At 35.4% G+C, this 19,056-nt stretch overlaps 1 protein-coding gene across 3 annotated transcripts in view; it reads left to right on the top strand.

Annotated features, from left to right (window-relative positions):
* LOC150105441 (peroxisomal carnitine O-octanoyltransferase-like) overlaps positions 1-19,056 on the top strand; it is a 311,316-nt gene that overhangs the window by 215,812 nt on the left and 76,448 nt on the right. For all 3 annotated transcript variants that reach the window (XM_090394815.1, XM_090394814.1, XM_090394813.1), the window contains exons 10-12: positions 5,381-5,491; positions 11,179-11,309; positions 16,661-16,784. In XM_090394815.1, coding sequence (XP_090250941.1) covers positions 5,381-5,491; positions 11,179-11,309; positions 16,661-16,784 — 366 coding nt within the window. The remainder of the gene's footprint in view (positions 1-5,380; positions 5,492-11,178; positions 11,310-16,660; positions 16,785-19,056) is intronic.

Raw genomic sequence — 19,056 nt, 5'->3', positions numbered from 1 at the left:
ATAGAAAGAAATACTTCATTGTATGTTGTTATAGACCTGGTAATGTAGAGGGTAGTGACCAGGAAATGTATAAGCAAATTAGCCAAGCAAATAGGAAAAGGGTGATCATTATGGGTGACTTTAATTACAACAATATATACTGAGTTAGCCTTGCATGAGAAACATCCCCCCCCGCTCCCAAATTTACATATTCGGTGTGGTAACGAAGTACAGCATGATATCAACGTCACATGTGACTACTATAAATGGGCACACCTATCCTCTGTACTTAATTAGTAAACATTTGAAAGTAATGGGGGAAACATGGTGACGTAAGCCGATTTGACTGTGGTCAAGTAGTTAGGGGCCTTGAGGGCAGATGCCAGTATTTTGGAAACAGCCACACTTGTTGGTTGCTCTCTACTACTGTATCAAGGATGTACCGGGACTGGATTAACCATGAACAGACATCCAGCAGAAGGGATCCTATAGGTGAGCATCGGATGTCACGACTGGTATCTCAGCAATGACATGCAACAGTCACACAGGCCACCTACTGGTACAACAGTGGGGAAGTCCAACCCATGTCTACATGCACTGTGCCTTGCTCTAGTCTGTGGGTTCCACAATTGGAGACCAACAAGACCATGATGATGGCCAGACATTACAAACAACACCTCACGAGTCAAGGAAAGTCGGTAATGGGCCCTCAACAGATGGAAGGAGGTCATCTGGAATGATGAGACCCATTTCTTGCTGCACCATGCTGATTGCTGGGTTTGCATTTGGTGTAAACAGTATGAAGCCCTATGGTCTGGGGAGCTTTTTCTTAGCACATAATAGGTCTGTTGGTCATCATCTCACAAACACTGAATGGTAAATGATACAGGGACCTGTTAGCTGACTATGTTCATTCATATCCATATGAATGCCTTCTTTTTCTTACTTTTAAATGTATCAAAAACTGATTGTGAGATGGAAGTTTTGGAGAGACTTGATGCATTACTAAACTTTTATCACAGTGGACTGGAATGTACCAAGTTAAATAGATATTTCATATGCAGTTTATACTCTGATTGGTAATCTTCATTGACTTAAAAAGCGTTTCTTGAATATTCAGTAAGTTCTCTGTTAGTTACACAAAATGTTTTTCATATTTAAATAAGCATATCACTGAAAACAAAGACATTTTCTTTAGAGTGTTGTCTCCATATATTGTTTTAATATTTCAGAAGTTACGCTTTGACATTTTTAAACAAATTCTAATGCATATTCAGATTTTCTTTATTACGTATGCTTTAAATGTGACAAACAGCAAATGTGTTTAGAGATCAGTTTCTAACCCATAACTGAATTGATGCAGTTTCTTCTAACATGTAATCTTTAATGGGATACTCTGGGATATTTTCTGGATTTCAGAAAAATCAGGACTTTCTTCACATATCAGACACAAGGTATGATGAAACCAAATTAAGGCATAGGATACAATTTTTAAGATTTTCATGGAGACTGAAAGTTTATCAAAGACCAAACCCAAACTGTTGTCTGTATGCCCATTTTCAAGATGTAGGAAGTAATTACTTTGAACAACTATAATTTTTATGATAAATTGCAAATGTGCTTGGTATTCTTGTTTTATTTGCATTAGACTGAAATAGTGCATTTTTCTGTTTATACAGCCATGACAGTTAACATGCAAATGTATTAACAGCACATTATTTACATGTAGCATTATTGTTCACTTCAGTTGCTTTCTGAGGATGTCTTTACAACAGAGGCAGAATACAAATTTTCACAAAACATTGTCAGTATTTTAAATACAAATATTTATTTATAAAATTAAGATAAAACAGTATCAAATATTGTGAATGATTTGGAATGCAGTGTTCTTTATTTGGTATGAACAACTTCACTGTGAGCTCCATATTTAACCTGCTGTATACCCAAACTGTAACTCACTGTTACTTCAGGAATGTTGGAGCACTTATTCTATATGCTCCAACATTCCTGAAGTAACTACAGCATTTTTTTTTATCAAATCATGTATTTTCATCTGAAGTGAAATTACTTTGAATGTTTACACTTTATCCTTCACATAACTGCAGAGAAAACTTTTTAAGAATCTGGGGTTGAAACTGTGAGGTGATTAGGAAAATAGCTCTTTTCTACCCAAAACTTCTACTCAAGAAACAAGTATCCAAAGTTTATCAGTGTTTCCAAAATGTGAAGAAGTCCTGTCTAGATGGAAAATGATATTAGGACATCTATTAAGTAATCAAAAGTTTTTTTTTTTACCTTGGTTCTACTATACTTTAAAGATGCCAAGAAATTATATACTTGTCCTTTACCCAAGGAAGGAAAACAATGTTTTGCACATGAAATATATTAACTTCAGAGCTATTTGTATATAGAAGCTAATGACTTCACATCACTTGCCTTAGATTTTTAATAATAAGGTCTAGCAACTTTTGGCTACGTGTATATGAGATATGTATGACTTCTGCATTACTTCAACCTGGTATCTCTCCTGATTCTGGCTCCCACTGAAGAGACCTCAATAAAGGTTGAAATCGGTCTGAGTAGTGGCCCTTCCCATTATGCATAGCATTTTACATATCCAAAAGGATATGCGCTTTGCATAATAGATAAGTGATGTGAAGTCATTAGCCTCTATATACAGCTCAGATGTGAATATATTTCATGAGCAAACCATTGTTTTACTTCCTTGGGTAAAGGATTAAAACCAAGTATATAATTTCTTGGCATCTTTAAAGGATTAAGTAATCATCTAATATATAAATTCTTCTTAACCATATTTGGCATTCAGTGCAACAGGGCAGAAGATAGTGCAGGTGGTGAATTTCAGTGCCAAAAGATGAGCTTTTTTTTTATGAAGTTATTAGCATCAATTAAGTCATTTTTCCCATCATTTATGTATGAGTGTTTATGTAATTAACTCTAAGAGTAGTGTGTTTAATTTTGATGGAAGGAAGGATTTATATAATGTAGATGGCTTGCATCTAAATGGATTTGGTGTCAGGAGTCTTCAGAAAGTGTTCTTCAGTTAAAGTTCCGAAGTACAAAGTCAGGGAAACTATAATGTTTGGGGGAGGGGGTGCAGGTGAATGAGAGTCCAGGCAACCTATATGTTATTAAGTGGGAGAGAGATTACATGATGCAAAATGTAGCACCCCAGGTTAACTTTAGTGGGTTAAGTAACACAAGGTGTAAGGGAGGTTGTGGGATGAAGGAGGTACTACAGTTTATGTATACTAATGCAAGAAATATTTGAAATAAGGTTAGGGAGTTTTTGGCATTGGTTAGCACAACTTGGCCAAAAGTTATAGGCATTAGCATAGGAATAAATTGCAAGGAATATAGTGTCTTCAGAGAGGACAGAATGAAGATGACAGGGGAGTTTTGCTAATGATAGCAGAGGAATTAAAGCCAAAAAGAGTAGAAGCACATCACGGGAACAGTGATTCAGAGGGCAGTTCGTTTGAAGCTATCTGGTGTGAGATAGAAGCCAGCAGGACTAAATATGTAATTGGTTGCTGCTATAAAAGCAGGCATTTATGACAAGCTGAGAAGTCATCTTTTAGTAGAGGCCATGGCACAAGAATTTGGAGGGGAGAGTGTTGGTGGTGCTTGGGAAGTAGTCAAGGGGGTGTTTGAAGAAAGCAGTATCTGAATATATATCTAGAGTCAGAAAGGATAAATCAAATAGGAGTTAGATGGATGAATACTTCATTAAGGGGCTATAAGGGAGAGTAGATGACATGCACTTCTGAATTAGCATGAGAGAGTACAGGTCAATTAATTTTTATGGGGCATAGGGAGGAATTGTCACAGACAGGGAAGGAAATAGAATTTATACAGCTGATAATTAGCTAAGGCAACATGTAATGGAGGGGACACAAGGTTTGAAAGTGCTGGATTTGATCATTTCATCAGAGCACTTAACACTAACCAATCTGGCTATGTTGCTCCTCTTCTTGGAGAAAGTAATCATGTAGTCTTGACCTGTATACTGCCAGACATGCAGAATTTTCCATAATTCTCCCATCTTAAGACATGGCATAAGATGGGAGAGATGATGGTGCATGGGAGGTTATCAAAGGGTGTTTAAAGAAAGTAGTATCTGAATGTATGCCTAGAGTCAGAAGGATAAATCAGGCATGAGTTAGATGGATGAATAGCTTCATTAAGCAACAGTTGCACACAAAGAAAAGGTTGTGAAAGGATTATAAGGAAAAAGATGATCAGCATGCCCATGAGCAGCATAAGGTGCATACAAGAAAGGTGATCAGTATAGTAAGGATCGTTAAACCAATGGGTCGCTAAACCAAAACTCTGAATTTGACAGTTATGCTTTGTTACTACTTGGAATGTGTAATAGTGCTCTACCTAAGAATACAAATCTGTTGAGAAAATTGTTCTTCTCTTCTTTGGTCTTTTCACACATAACCATTAGAAATTAAAATAGCAAACATGCACTGAAACTGGCAGACTTTTCCATCGCTTTCAGTGATATGCTAAATAATCTGCAAATTATGAAGCATTAAATTTAAATTCTCATTGTACATTAATTGCTGACTCAAATTTTGTATACCATAATACACAGAAGTTTTTACTGTCACCATTTTGACACCTGTTAATATGAATGGAATGTGATTGGCATGCCTGAACACAAAACTCTTTGAATGGGTGAGAAGCTATCTTAATTTTGATAACTGTGAACTGTTTGGTTTGAAAAATTATTTTGTTTAAAATACAAGTTGATTTCCTGTTTTCAGTAAAACTGTGTTTCTTTCCTGAAACGTTGCGAGTTTATAGGAGCAGAAAAACTCTTCCACTTGGGTATATGAAATCAGCTAATCCGTCCTTTTGAAAGAAACAGCACATGTTGTTTTTCTCACTGATGTATTATCTTAAACTGGGGATAACTTCTGACATGCATGAGAGATACTGTAAAACACCTTCAGGTTCAATTCTAGATACTTGTTTTGCATTACCAGCCATCTTCAAGAGTAACCAAATTGAGCAAATTTTTTTTTTTAGGAAACTGTATAAGAGTATATAAACAGATATCTTTCTTCATTAAGTGTAAACCTTTACTTTGTTTCATATGTTTATAACACATATCTAAAATCTCTGGCACAGGTACATCAATTTAGCATTATTACACTAATACAATACATTAATGTTTAGAATGTCATATCAAGTTCACCACTTTGAGCTATTAAAGAAAAGCTAATAAGATGATAGTAATTTTATGGAAACTTTAAATTTGTTGGTTTGATATCTGTAATGTCTTTGTAAATAAAACTAAACTATTCAACTCTTTTGCAATAGATCCTTCTGACATGTCAATGACCAAGTATGGTTTTTTTTTTTTTAGGATGCAATATCACCAAAACGGGAACTACCACTACCACAGAGACTAAAGTTTCATTTAGATGACTTCATTTTGTCAGCAATGCAGATTGCTAAAAATGACTTCCAAAAAATGGTATGTATCTTTACTTAACAGATTTTTGTTTTTAGATCATCAGTTCTCATTGTGGGCAATATATCCTCAAGGAATAATCGTTGTTGTTTTGGATTTTACTACAGTGATGGGGAGCAGGTGATCCTCTGGTGAGAATTTAAAAAGTTGTTCTGTTGTTTATCATAATAATAGATAGCCTTTATATGCTAAAGATTATTATGCAAATCATCTTTAGCATATAAATATTATAATTATGTCTGTATGGCACAGATGTTCAGAGAAGTTGAATTCCACAGTATTCCCATTTTAGACTTAAAGATGTTACTGTTAATTCTAAGAAAGGTAAAGTTTTTTTTTTTTTGCTGCTTATTTTTATTTTATTTTATTTTTTAAAATTCTGCAGTGTGGCATTTCTTTTTTAGGAGAATAAGAGGGGATTTCAGTTAAAGAGGTGACTGTTATCCTAGCACCAACTGCCTTCAGTTCATGACATTCATGACTAGGAAGTGACTAAGTATATGGATGCTCATTCAGAAAAAAATTACCTGATGAAAATAATGACATGAAAATAATGACAAACTAAGGAGAATACTAGGTCAGTCCAATGATACTAGTTGCTAGATAGGAAGTGTATCAGCAGTACATGGGAAGCATTAAAAATTATCAAGCAAGTGGCTCTTAAGAAAAAGACTGTGGAAGATACCATATTCATAAGGATAACATCAGTTATTTCATAACCAATGTTTTCTAGCTAATTTCATAAGGTGCAGGTGCTAGAAGAGTTACAGATATTGTAACTCTAAATTGCAAAGACTGAAATAGAATTATCAGTACCTATGGTGTGGTGGGGCAGATTTTGGATAAGTTTGTAAGTGCTTGCATACAGAAATGCATTGACAGTGAATCTATACTTTGCAGTGAACAGCATGGGTTGATTAAGAGAGGGTCATGTTTGAGAAACCCTCTCCCATTTTGGACCTTGCTATGCTTTGTTAAGAATATAGGAGATAAATATCAGGAAGATAGCAAAATGTTCTGGAGGTTATTGAACAAGCTTAGAAATGGAAGAAAGACTACTGTTGAAGGAATTTCTTACATGACAATAAAGATGACATAAAAACTGAAGATCTCCTATATAGAGTAATTACTTTGAAAGAATGTTAAACAAATATAACACTAATACAATATGTTCAAGACAAAGGCTAACAGGAGTTTATATCAATACTTGAGGTAAAAAAATCCATCAAAATCTTGAAATATGGAAAGGCAATTGGAGCAGATGATATTTGACCAGAAATGCTCAAATATGGAGGTATAAAAGTTTTGCAGTGGCTGCACTGCATAAATCAGAGGACCTGATCAGAACATTGAATTCCAGTAGATGGAAAAAGTAGAGCTCTCATAGTTCCAATCTATAAAAAAAGGGAATAAAGTGAATGTGAGAATTACAGAGGAATTTCATTACTAAATGCTCTAGTTAAGATTTACACAAACATACTTGAGAAGAGGTAAAGAAAAATTATGAAAGAGAAATTTTGAGAAGAATAAGCTGGTTTCAGGCCAAAAGAAGTTGTCAGTATCAGATTTTCACTTTATGATGAATATTTGAGAAATGATGGGAATATGACAAGGAACTGTACTTAATTTTGTATATCTGCAGAAGACATATGACAAAATGTCCAGAGAAAAGGTTATCAAAACAATACAATTATATAGATTAAATGGAACATTATCCAGAGAAATACATAGTCTATATTTAAGTTGTAACTCAGTAGAATTGAACAAGAAGATGGTTTGAGTAAAATCAAGGGTAAGACAAGGATGCACATTATCTCCACTCTTATTCATCATCTGTATGTCTGCACAGTTAGCCTAGTGGCTATTGCTTCGCAACCATATGCCTGGGGAAGGAGTGTCCTATGTTCAGTTTCCGTCAACGACGTGAGGAGCTTAAAGATCTTCCTCAGCCATAGCCAAGTTAGCCAGTCTTGGGTGTGGACAGCAGAGTTTTTCCCCCAGTTTATCTGGGGTTTTTCATCCCACAAGCAGGCAAACCGGCTCCATGAACACACACACACACACACACACACACACACACACACACACACACACACACACACACACACACACACACACACAGTCAAGAATACTTTAGACCAGTGTTTTTCAACCTGTGGTCCGTGATGTTGGGACAGGTGGTCCGCAGGCAGACTTATATTAATTAAATAAATTATATATTTTTTAATTATCCAAACAAAACAAATTAAAATTGAATAAGTAAAGTAAAAATTAAAATTATTGAAAAAAAAAAACTTAGTGGTCCATAGAATTGTTTTAGGTATTTTACTGGTCCTTGGGCTTAGAAAGGTTGAGAAATGCTGCTTTTGACAATCCCTCCAGCCATAGGTCTGAATTGTCAGCTATGCCAGTCCCGAGCCCAGATAAAAACGGGGGTGATTGAGATGGTGCCATACCTCCCCTTAAAAGGGGCTCACAGCTGTTGAATCACCATACAAAATGAATGAATGAACCATCTGTATGAATTGTATTATGAAAGAAAGAAAGTGGCATTAAACCTTACATTAGAATCAGAGATATTAAACTTATGTTATATTCCTGAACACATTCAATGCAAGTCTCCAGGATATTCTAATTAAATTGAATAACAGCTGTAACAAATTTGGCATGAAAATCAGCAATAAAAAGAACAAAAACTATGAAAATGGGCAGGAACCTAGAAAACTTCCACTACATTCCCAATGGAGACCCTATAGAAGAAGTAAGATATTTCAGCGATTTAGGCACAGTTTCACTAGAAACTGTGCCTAAATCTAGTGAAAGATGGCAAATTTAATTTAGAAATAGACAACAGGATAAGAAAAATGGTATAGTGGGGGAACCATTTGAATAAGTTTATATGGAATAAAAGAGAAATTAGCCAAAACACCAAACCAGTAGTATACAAGACAGGGTTCAAACCAGTTTTAAGTTATGGATCTGAGAGTGGGTTAGAAATAAAGTACTTGATCAAAGATTAGAGATGACTGATATGAGGTTCTAAGAAAAATTAAGACCTGAACAGCTGACTTCAATAGCAGAATCATTTTAAAAATGAAGATATTAAAAATGAAGGAAAGAACTTGACATTGTTAGCATTTAAGAATGCGTAAGCAGAACTAACCTAAGTTGGTATGATCACTTAACACTGATGCTTTATAGCATCAAAACTAGTAGTTGCATATGTGTGTGTTGTAAGACTCATGTTTCTATACTGCATAACTGAGTCTGTTCTAGACAGTCAAATCGCATGAAAGTGTAGGCATTGAGGCAAAGTTATCCTGCTATTCTGAATGGGTTGGAGACATTCTGTCATAAATGGTGGCTGTTAACATATTAACCAGAATGGGAGAGGAAAGGTTAGCTCTAGGTGGATCAAATTTGGATCAGAAGTGCCTTAGATGAGTGAAATGTTAGATATCACAGTGTTGGAGTGCTGACAAGTAATAGACTAAATTGGAGGAAAATTGTTGATAGCGATTAATAATAATACAAATTTAATCATGTAGTGGTCATAGTAGCCTTAACACCTCTTGAGGAAAATCATCAAGAGGTGTTCAGGCTACTCCTCTCATCAATCCAATCTCATCAATCATCATCATTGTCAATTTCCATATCAGGAAATTGATGATGATGATTGATGAGATTGGATTATAAGCTTGAATAAGAGTATGGCTAACTAATAGATTGCAGAGTGCTGTATGTGGATGTGTCTGCCAGCTTTAAAATGACCTGTGAAGAATTCCAGGGATCAGTCCTTGGTCCATTGTTATTCAGTCTTTACATTAATGACATTGAGAAGGATTTGAAGGAAGACATAACAGCTGTTTGCTGAAGATATAGAGATAGGCAGGGTAATCAGGAATGCAATGGACGTGCAGCACTTGCAGAATGATTTGAATATGCTAAAATTATGGGCAATAAACATAAATACCAGTTTAATGTTAGTAAATGTAAAGCTACGAGGTGGTATTGGTGTAATTGGTGATATTGGTGTAACACGCCAACAGAATGTAGCAAGGCTGCATGCACAGTCACAGGGAGCACCCACCTTCATAAGTCATTGTGCCAAAAGACATCGTTCTGTGTGCATCGGGAGCTGTGCAACTGATGCTATTCTGACCACCTGCATTACCACATCTGCGATTTCATCATGGACAGCAAGTTAGAACAAAGAGCAAACGTGAAATTCTGCATGAAACTGGGCAAATCTGCCACAGAGACGTTTTACATGATTCGGCAAGTTTACGGTGATGCTGCAATGAGTCATTCGAGGTGTTTTGAGTGACATGCGTGCTTCAAGAGCGGAAGAATATCACTGGAAGATGATGAGAGATCAGGAAGATCTTCAATGGCATTGTGCATCGAGAATTCATCCTCAGGGGCCAGGCCGTCAATAGCGAGTTCTACTGCCAGGTTTTAAGGCATCTGAGGGAGGACATTCAGCAAACGCGACTGGATCTGTGGCGCACAAAAAACTGGATGCTCCACGACGATGATGCAACCTGTTACCAAGCTCTCCTCACACATGAGTTTCTCGCCAGAAACAACATGATCTCACTTCTGCACCCACCCTACTTGCCAGATTCGACTCCCCCAGACTTATCCCTCTTCCCAAAGATGAAGATCTAACTCAGAGGTCACCGTTTTGACACCGCTGTGGAGATCCAGCACGAATCGCAGAAGGTGCTTGAAATGCTCAAAAGAAGATTTCTAGGACACATTCCAGAAGTGGCAAGAATGCTGGGAGCGCTGTATTGATATGCAAGGGGACTGTTTTGAAGGTGATAGTGTGTAAACATAGATAAATAAAGTAATTTATCGTACACAGGGCTAGTCTCGAAACTTTTTGATACCACCCCGTATGTACTTTGGTGTGGTGAGATATCCAGTGGTATATTATCATTGGCATGTAAGGATAAGGAAGTCTTTTTGTCTTTTTACAATGCCTTGCTATTAACTTACCTGGAGTCCCATGTGCATATCTGGTCTCCTTGTTTCCAAGAGGGTGCTAAGAAAGTTAAAGATGATGCTGGGGCTGCAGAATGTAGATAATGAGGACAGACTGAGTATTTCCAGGCTGCAAATGCTAGCAAACAGGAGAAAGAAGGATGATATGATAGTCCTTCAAAGTTTTGAAATGGTCATGTAGGATGCCAGTAGGTGAGATTTTTCATATATCAGTGGAGCAAGGATGAGAGGGTATCCTGAAAGTTGATAATGAATTCAGTGTAAAAAGAAGTGAGATATTTTTTTTTTCCCTCAGAGAGCAGTGTGCAATTGGAAAGGCTTGCCTTTGGAGCTGAATGTAGGTAGTGTGAATGAATTCAAGAAAGATGTGATGGCTAGGATAGATGATATGTGGCCTGCCTCAATGAGTATGTGACTCTGTGTGTGTGTGTGTGTGTGTGTGTGTGTGTGTGTGTGTGTGTGTGTGTGTGTGTGTGTGTGTGTGTGTGCGTGCGCACGCGTGCGTGCGTGCGTGCGTATGTGGAGGTCTCCAGTAGTAATAATAATGGCAAATGTATCACCATTGTACTGAAGAACTAATCTAGATCTATATCATTTAAATAATAATTGTACTGAAAGTTGTATGTTAGTTAAACAATATTAATCAGAGATTTTGCATTAATCTGATATATTTCTAATAGGCAGATGACGTGGACTGTATTTCTGCAAAGTTTACGCAATATGGCAAGACATTTTTACGTCCATATAATATACATCCTGAAGCATATACACAGATGGCCTTACAGTTGGCCTATTACAGGATGCATGGACGGTAAGTTTTGCTAACTGTTTCTGAAGTACAGATATCTTCTGATTTATTCATAACTAAGCTTAATATGTTTGTATGAAGAAGGTATTTAAAAAAAAAAAATATATATATATATATATATATATATATTGAAAATAATCTTCTTGAATGGCAGGCAATATCAAGTAGAGTAATGTGGGCAAATATCAGAATGGAGGAACTGAACAATGAGACTTATTTGTACTTATGATCCCACAGAAGGTTCTACCAAGGAAGAAATGGAGGAATTTTTTGAGGCATTAGAGAAGGCAGCTGGCACAATGAAAGAAGAAAAGTTGATTCTTGTTTGCATATCTAAACAGCACAGTAAGAAATGATTACCAGACCTAGAGAAATGTTTTGGGAAAAATTGAAAAAAAGTGCAAGGCTAATAATAATGGTAAATGCCTGTTGAATTTCTGTTCAGGATATGGAATAGTTATTACTAACACCATGTTCCAACATAAAAATATACACAAATTCGCATGGAGAGAGGATGCAAGAGATAAGCAAAGTCTCGTTAACTGTGTTATAGTTGAAAGCAATGTTTCCCCTACTGGTTCAGGACACAAGAGTACACAAAAGATTTGAAATAGAAAGTGATAACTATTTACTTTTGAGCAGGATAAACTTGAATTTCACATTGAACAGAAAAGTGTGTAAGAAAGTTTTTAAACAAATCAAAGTTGAGCAGCATTCAGAGGTGAACTATAGACTCAAAGCACAAACATTATTGAATAAAAAATTAAAGAGTTTGAAAACAAGAACTAAACCTTGAAGATTCAGTGGCAAATCCTGAAGAAAACATTGGCTGATTCAGCCAGAGAAGCATGTGGTGAAGTTGTCTGTAAGAATATAAAAATCAAAACTCCATGATGGACTGTAAGTTAAAGAGGTAGTCAAGGAAAAGAAGAAGTATATGGAAAGTTCAAGTAAGTCAGCATTGCTCTTAGAGAATACAGAGAAAAATGTAAGGAAGCAAAGCACTGTGTAAAACTAGCTAAACAAAAGTCATGAGAAGACTTGAGTAATAACATAGAAAATAAATATCAGGAAAGTGAAAATATTGTGAAGGCTATTGAAAAAGTTTATCTGGTTTATTCATAACTAAGCTTAATATGTTTGTATGAAGAAGGTATTTAAAAAAAATACCTTCTTCTGGAGCATACACATATATATACACAGACAAGCTATATTACATTTCAAACAATATGTCAAAGAGACAGTGATTTGATCAACCATTATTCTACTGGCCTAACCTCTAGTGAAAAAAAAAAAAACTACATCAAAACTATATTCTATTTATAACCTCATCAGAGAACAAATTCATATAGATAGTTTTATTACAGCAAAAGTCCGCATGGTTAGCCTAGTGGCTTTGCGCTTTGCAACCATATGCCTGGGGAAGGAGTGTCCTGGATTCGATTCCTGCCAACAACATGAGGAGCTCAAGGATCTTCCTCAGCCATAGCCAAGTTAGCCAGTCTTGGGCGTGGACAGCAGAGTTTTTTCCACCAGTTTATCTGGTGTTTTTCATCCCGCAAGCAGGCAAACCGGTCCAAGGATATACATGGATTACAGTCAGGAATACTGACTTTGCCATAGGTCTGATTCGTCAGCCTGTGCCGGTTCTGGAGCACGGATAAAATTTGGGGGGGACTAGATGGTACCGTGAACTATCGTATAAAGGGAGAAATGCTGTATCATCACACGGAATTTATTTTATTACAGCAAAAGTGGTGTCCTAATTTAACATGAGAGTTGTTATATTAGAGTTAATATCCTGGATTACTTACAGTCCTATTTATAATTAACTCTTGGACGAAAAAGTTATGTGGGTAGAATATGTGCCTTCCATATTCTTGATATTTTTAGACCATCATTATTGTTGAGATTAGGGTGGTTATTAAGAATTTCACAGGCCTCCTTAAATTTACGTTCATACCACATTTTGGTGTGATATAAACAAACATTTTCACATTGCAGCCAATTCTATGTAGATTATTCAGGGCATGATCAGAAAGGCTGGATTTACCATAGTTATATTTAATGTATCATGTATGTTTCTTTTTTCAGATAGGAATTGTGCATTCTGTTTCACCTGTATGGGACAAATTACAGGTGCAATGAATAAGTATACTCTAGACTTCAGGGCAGGCTAGCAGAGGAAGTTACGAAAAGAAACTGTGAGCAAGGTGAGTTGTGGTTTCTTAGCATGGAAGGTGGGTGAACCATGGAATGCATTACCTAATAGATTGGTGAGAGCACAAATAGTCAGTGAGTTCAAGGAGTGGTATGATAGATTTTTTGTTTTCTAGGATGGGCCTCCCACAGTGAGTCTTTTAACTCTATGGAAGCCTGAATAATAATAATAATACCTCTGTAATTCTGACATTGTTTTATTTCCCTTTTTCATAAATGAGTATTATGAGAGCTCTGTTCTAATGATCTGGAATTTGATCCTTCTGAATTATGCAATGCAGAAACTGTAAAACTTTTATACCTCCATATATGAGCATTTCTGGTAGAATTTCATCTGCTCCAGCTGCTTTTCCACATTACAGGTTTTCAGTGACTTTGTTTTTACTTCATGTATGGATATGTATTCCTGACTGCATTCCTGTTGGGAGTTTTCTACAGTCATGCTGACACTGCTTGTTTCATTTAGGAGTCTTTCAAAGTAATTATCCAAACATCTAGAATATCTTTCATTTCAGACAAATTTTAAGAGACTACAACCGTATTAGAATTATTTTAATTTCCTGACATTCGTTTTGACCTTGTCCCTACTCCTTCCCTCTGTTCCACCAAGCGAAAGAACTCCCAGTGTTAACTCTGTAACCACACCTCTTAACAGTTTAAAAGTCTCAATCTTATCATATCTCTTTTTCTATCTACCAAACTCTGCAGTCCACATTCCCTCAGCCTGTCTTCATAACTAATATTGTACAGTCCTGAACCATCTTTGTTATACACCTCTGCATCCTTTCCACAGTTAATTTATCCCTTTCAAATCCTAGTTACCAAATTTGAGAACAATAGTCCAAGTGTGTTCTGATCAGGGCTTTATACGATGGAATGACAATGCTCATTAATCTCAGCAGGTAAGAGCATCCTTCTGAATTTTGCAGCAGAATTGCTAAGAGCAATTGTAGAAGGGAATCTTGGTGAAGAACAAGTTTGATTCAGGCCAAATAGCAGTTGTCAGGATCAGATTTCACTTTAAGACAAATAGTTTAGAAATCCTGGGAATATAACAATGATTTGTATTTAAATTTTGTTGATCTGTAAAAGGCATATGACAAAGTGTCAAGAGGAAAGTTTCCAAAATGCTACGGTTATATGGTGTAAATGGGACACTATATCAAGCAATACACAATCTCTCTCATGTTAGAAATTATAGACTTTACAACCATGTTATAAAAAACTATTTTTAATTTCCCGACGTTTCAAACCTTCATATTAAGATCATCATCTGGACTATATACAAATAAACGAAGGACAAGCTGAGTTGCTTTCACACAGTATGCTAAAAAAACAATGATTTGATCAACAGTTTTTCTACTGGCATGACCTCTTGTGAAAATATAATATAATATAAAATATATATATATATATATACACACACACACACAGATAAAATTAAAAAAATAATTAATTATTTAGAAACTACATCAATATTGATGTAGTTTCTAAAGTCCATAATTTCTAAAATGAATGCTGATCACCATATAGCATGGAAAGAAAGGAAAAATAATACACAATCTCTATTTTAGCTGCAGTTCAGCAGTTAAAATTGAAAGAGGTACAGGAAGACGGTTTGATGTTAAATAAGGTGTGTGACAAGGTTTGCCCAATATCTCCACTGTTATTCAATATCTATATTGTTCATATTATGAAGGAAAGTGGTATTAAATCTGATATCAAAATTGGCAATTTTAGCCTCTTTACTTTATGCAGATGAGCTGAATAAATGATCAAGATTCTCAGACTAAATTGAATAATTGTTGAATAAATTAGGTGTGAAAATCAGCAACAAAAAGACCAGGACAATGAAAATAGGCAAAGATGGTAAATTAAATATGAAAATACTTTCTTTTAAGGTACATGGTGGTCAGTATTCATAGTGAAGAATTTATGGAGACACACGTGTTAGAATAATTACTTTACTTAACATTAAGAAAGTAACAGTTGATGCTTCAACTTCTGTATTGAGGTCATCATTAGGAAAACATACTTATGTACAGTATACAAACTTTACATTATACACACTATACACATTAAATACCTCTGCTATGACAAAACAGGCCTATCAGAATACATGCTACAGAATTGACTAGAAAGGCACCAAGTCCTGACATCACACCAAAACCTGGTTTAAAAGAAAATTCAAAAAAGCTTATGTAATGCTGAAACATCATCTAAATCTGAACAAAAGTGAGGGATTAATTATTCCAAGAATGTGGAGGACCCATGTTCAATATGCATTGCAACCAGAACAACCCCGAAACAGAAGAAAATCTCAATACAAGAGGAGTTTCATAATTGTTCAATGTAGTTCCGTTTTTTTTTTTTTTTTTTTTTTTTTTTTTTTTTTTGCACCTGAGGTCAGGCAAGGGAAATTATTCTTATTATTATTCAGACTTCCATGGAGTCAAAAGACTCGTCGTGGGAGGTCCTTCCTAAGAACATAAAGTCTGTCAAGACTCATCGAGGGGAGGTCCCCCCCCCCCCCACCTAAGAAACCCAAAGTCTATCATACCACTCCTTAAACTCATTGACCGTTCTTGTCCCCACCACTCCATCAGGCAATGCATTCCACGGTTCAACCACCCTCCATGCAAAGAAACCACTCCTCACCCTCTTGCTGACAGTTTCCTTTCGTAATTTCCAGGAAAGACTAAAATTTATTATCATTTACAAAAAAGGGGAGAGAGGAGTCAATAAACTTCTTCACTGCTCCTGGGCTATAGTTCATGCACAATACTAATATGCTATATTTATGTATATATATATATATATTGTTGAAATAAGCAATCATATATATATATATATATATATATATATATATATATATATATATGATTGCTTTTAAAGGGGGAAGGGGTGACCTATGCCTGTGGAATACAGTGGAATCTTCACTGTTTTATACAATGTTGCAATTCCTAATTTTACTTTCTTTTGAGTATTTATCTAATTTAGTATATCACTTTTTATATTTTCTGAAGATATTGTTTACAAAATCAAAATTTGGTAATATCATATTAAGGTAGAGAAATGGCAAGCCTTGAAACTCTTTGACATTCACAATAAATATAATATTTTGATTTTCACAGGCCTGCTCCAACTTATGTTACAGCATCCACTAGACAGTTTTATCATGGACGTACAGAAACTTTAAGATCTTGTTTTCCTGAAGTTGTTGAATGGGTTAAAGTTATGATTGAAGATGCATCTCCAGTAAGCTTTATCTCAAATATTTCATGATTTATTTTTAAAGCTAGCATTATTTCATATACTTAATGTATGGAATATTTCTTCTTAAATTTTACATAGTATAAAAATTCTCTAAGAATGTTCTCTCAATAAAAATTCTCTCTAATACTATGCTTGCTGAATAATAAATTCTATATACTTTTAATGCAGATACTAAAATTTCTTTGATTAAAAACTGAAACATATTTTTAAGTTCATTGTTATTCTTACTATTATTATTACATATAGGTATATCTTTTTTTTTTTTTATCCACGTGCATAGGTATATCTATTGGGTTACAGTCATGCAGTAACTGGGTAGTGATCCTTCCCATAATGCATAGCATCATACATGTCCGTAAGGCGATGTGCTTTGCATTATGTGATACTAAGGCAAGTGGTTACTAAGGGAAGCTAAGTCATTAGCTTCTATATACAAGTTGCCCTGTTCTCAAAATACTTCATGCACAAACTTTGTTTGCTTACACTTGGATAAAGGATTAAACCAAAAATATAATTTTATTTTTCGGCATTTTTAATTTATAGTATAACCATAGTTATACTTTATATGGTTTATAGTATACATAGTATATAGTTGTATAGTTTATAGTATAACCAGTATAGTATTTATAGTAGAACATTTCTTTTGATAAACCTTACTCTACACAACTCACCTCAGCCTACAGAATATCAACCACCACTGCCCTCGATTCTGATCTCCAAGACATCCTCCATTGTGGTTCAGATAACCTAGTCAAGTTTAGTACTGTCTTATTTCTCATAAAAAAAGAACCATTTTCTCCCAGTATTATTTTTGACAACACCCAAATTTCCAGACAGTTTGAGATTTCTCTTTTTGGAATTACCCTGACATCAAGCCTCTCCTCGCATAAACACATGCATTCTCAGCTCCTAAAAAATTAGAATTTCTCTTTTGCCCAAGACATTACTTCACCCCTGAACAGCTGTTAACCTTATACAAATCGCAAATCTGCCCGACCATTGAATGTTGCTCCCACATATGGGGTGGGGTCCCAAAAGTTCTCTCAAAATGCTTGACTCAAAACAGAGGAGAGCAATCAAACTTATTAATGATTCATCTCTTACCAACTGACCTCCCCCACTTTCACACAGATGATTGGTCTCTGCACTATGTGTATTATACAAATATTTCCATGGAAAATGTCATCTGAAATAGCATCAATAATTCCCTCACACTTAGCACTAAGCTCATTGGAACACATGCAACTGCTGTACTGTGGAACAGTCTCCCCTCCTGTTGTGTTCCCCAAGGAATGCAATATACATTCATTTAAATCAAATGTGAACAAGTACTTTAAATTAAAGATACCAAGAAATTATATACTTGGTTTAATCGTTTATCTTTGTTTAAGCAAACAAAGTTTGCACCTGAAATATAATCAGGACTGGAGCAATTCATATATAAAAGTTAATGTACCCAGACCAGTTTCGACCTTTACTGAAGTCTCGTCAGTGGGAGCCAGACCCAGAGGTGATACTAAAGTTGATGTAATGCTGAAGTCATATTTTCATATATAAGTAGCCAAAAGGTGTCACCTTATTATTAAAATACTCTTGACTAGAAATAGTTGTTGGAAGTTTTTCCACTTGGTTATGCTATAAATTAAAGTTACAAAGAAATTAATACTTGGTTTAATCCTTTATCCTAGTGTAAGCAAACAAAGTTTGCCCCTGAAATATAATCAGGACTGGGGCAACTCAAATATAAAAGCTAATGACTTATTCACATCACTTGCCTTAGTATCCCATAATGCAAAGTGGGTATGTATAATGCATAGCATTATACATACCTGCTACCAATATGATATACCATTTATTTATTGTCACCTCCTTGTTACCCATCAACAAAATTTTGTAATACACAAACCTTCAGTTTGTTTTCACAGGAAGCATTCTACCATTCTGTTTATCTTCTCAGGATCCTCTAGACATTTCAAAATCCCCAAGAAACCCATGACTAAATCTGTGCACACTAGTCTAGCTTGCCATTGTATCAAAGTTTTATAAAAAGGGAGAGTATCTTCTTTATCTCTACGTGTTCAATTCTATCTGTGATCCTCTGAAATTGTCCTCTTCAGAAGTTGTTGTTCTCTGAATTCCAATCCTAGTTGCTATCATTCCCAAATGCCTAGTCTCATTATGTTCAGTCCACAAATCAATATAATATGCTGTTCGATCATTTCATCCAAAGTGATTAACTTTGTTACACTGAACT

The sequence above is a fragment of the Typopeltis vanoorti genome, chromosome 6 (assembly GCF_054136105.1).
Source record: "Typopeltis vanoorti isolate ZY-2024b chromosome 6, IOZ_Tvanoo_1.0, whole genome shotgun sequence".
In the NCBI taxonomy this organism is placed as follows: domain Eukaryota; kingdom Metazoa; phylum Arthropoda; class Arachnida; order Uropygi; family Thelyphonidae; genus Typopeltis; species Typopeltis vanoorti.
This window is presented reverse-complemented; position numbering and strand designations above follow the sequence as displayed.